The sequence below is a fragment of the Apis dorsata genome, unplaced genomic scaffold, assembly GCF_000469605.1.
Source record: "Apis dorsata unplaced genomic scaffold, Apis dorsata 1.3 scaffold_406, whole genome shotgun sequence".
NCBI classification, from domain to species: Eukaryota; Metazoa; Arthropoda; class Insecta; order Hymenoptera; family Apidae; genus Apis; species Apis dorsata.
In genome coordinates, this window is record NW_006263664.1 from 337,160 (window position 1) to 337,958 (window position 799).

General features: G+C 15.9%; 1 protein-coding gene across 1 annotated transcript in view; it reads left to right on the forward strand.

The window, feature by feature from the left end:
- The window catches only part of LOC116186070 (odorant receptor 4-like), a 2,892-nt gene extending 2,713 nt beyond the window's left edge, over positions 1-179 (forward strand). Inside the window, exon 8 of the mRNA XM_031512241.1 lies at positions 42-179. Coding sequence (XP_031368101.1) covers positions 42-92 — 51 coding nt within the window. The 3' untranslated portion in view covers positions 93-179. The remainder of the gene's footprint in view (positions 1-41) is intronic.
- Positions 180-799: the final 620 nt, after the last annotated feature.

Consider the following 799-nt stretch of genomic DNA (forward strand, 5'->3'; position numbering starts at 1 on the left):
GTTATTATGTGTATCTGTTTACCGAAACTGAGTTATTTCAGATACTACGTACAGCATTCTCGTATTTCACGGTTATATATTCTATGGATTAAAAAACTGATGAATAATCGTATAATTAATTGAAAATGACTATTTAGAAAAATCTGTCTTATTCAAATTTTAAGATATTGATCATATTTTAACAAAAAAAAATAAAACATTAATAAAATAATATTAAAAAGTAATAAAATTAGATTTTTATATATACTTATATATACTTGAAATCAATCAATTTTTTTCCAACCAATCGCGATTTTATTTTTTTTTTATTTATTCTAAAGATAAATTTATGATTATGAAATATAAATTTATGAGAGAAATAAATTCGATTACTTTAATTTTGACATGTGAATCAAGAACATTATTTTGAATAAGTTTTCCTTATAGATTAATTGATAGTCTTTTATACTTTTTGAGATATTTTGCAAAAAATAATTGATAATATTTTTTATGGTGTTTTTTATTATTTAATATTTATTATGGTATATTAAATTTCTATGATGTGATATGTATCATTTCTTTAATTTAATATTTAATATTTTATGTTAATTTCAAATTTATATCTAAATTGTGAATATATTATTTATGTAAATTTATATTTTTATATAACTGAAGAAATTATGAATTACTATAAATTTATATAAGTTTAAGAGATATTAAATAATGTATATTTTTATATATAATAAAGATAATAGTTAAAAGAATTAAAAATTTTTTATAAATCATAAAATCAATTATATCAATAAGTTAAAAAAAAAAA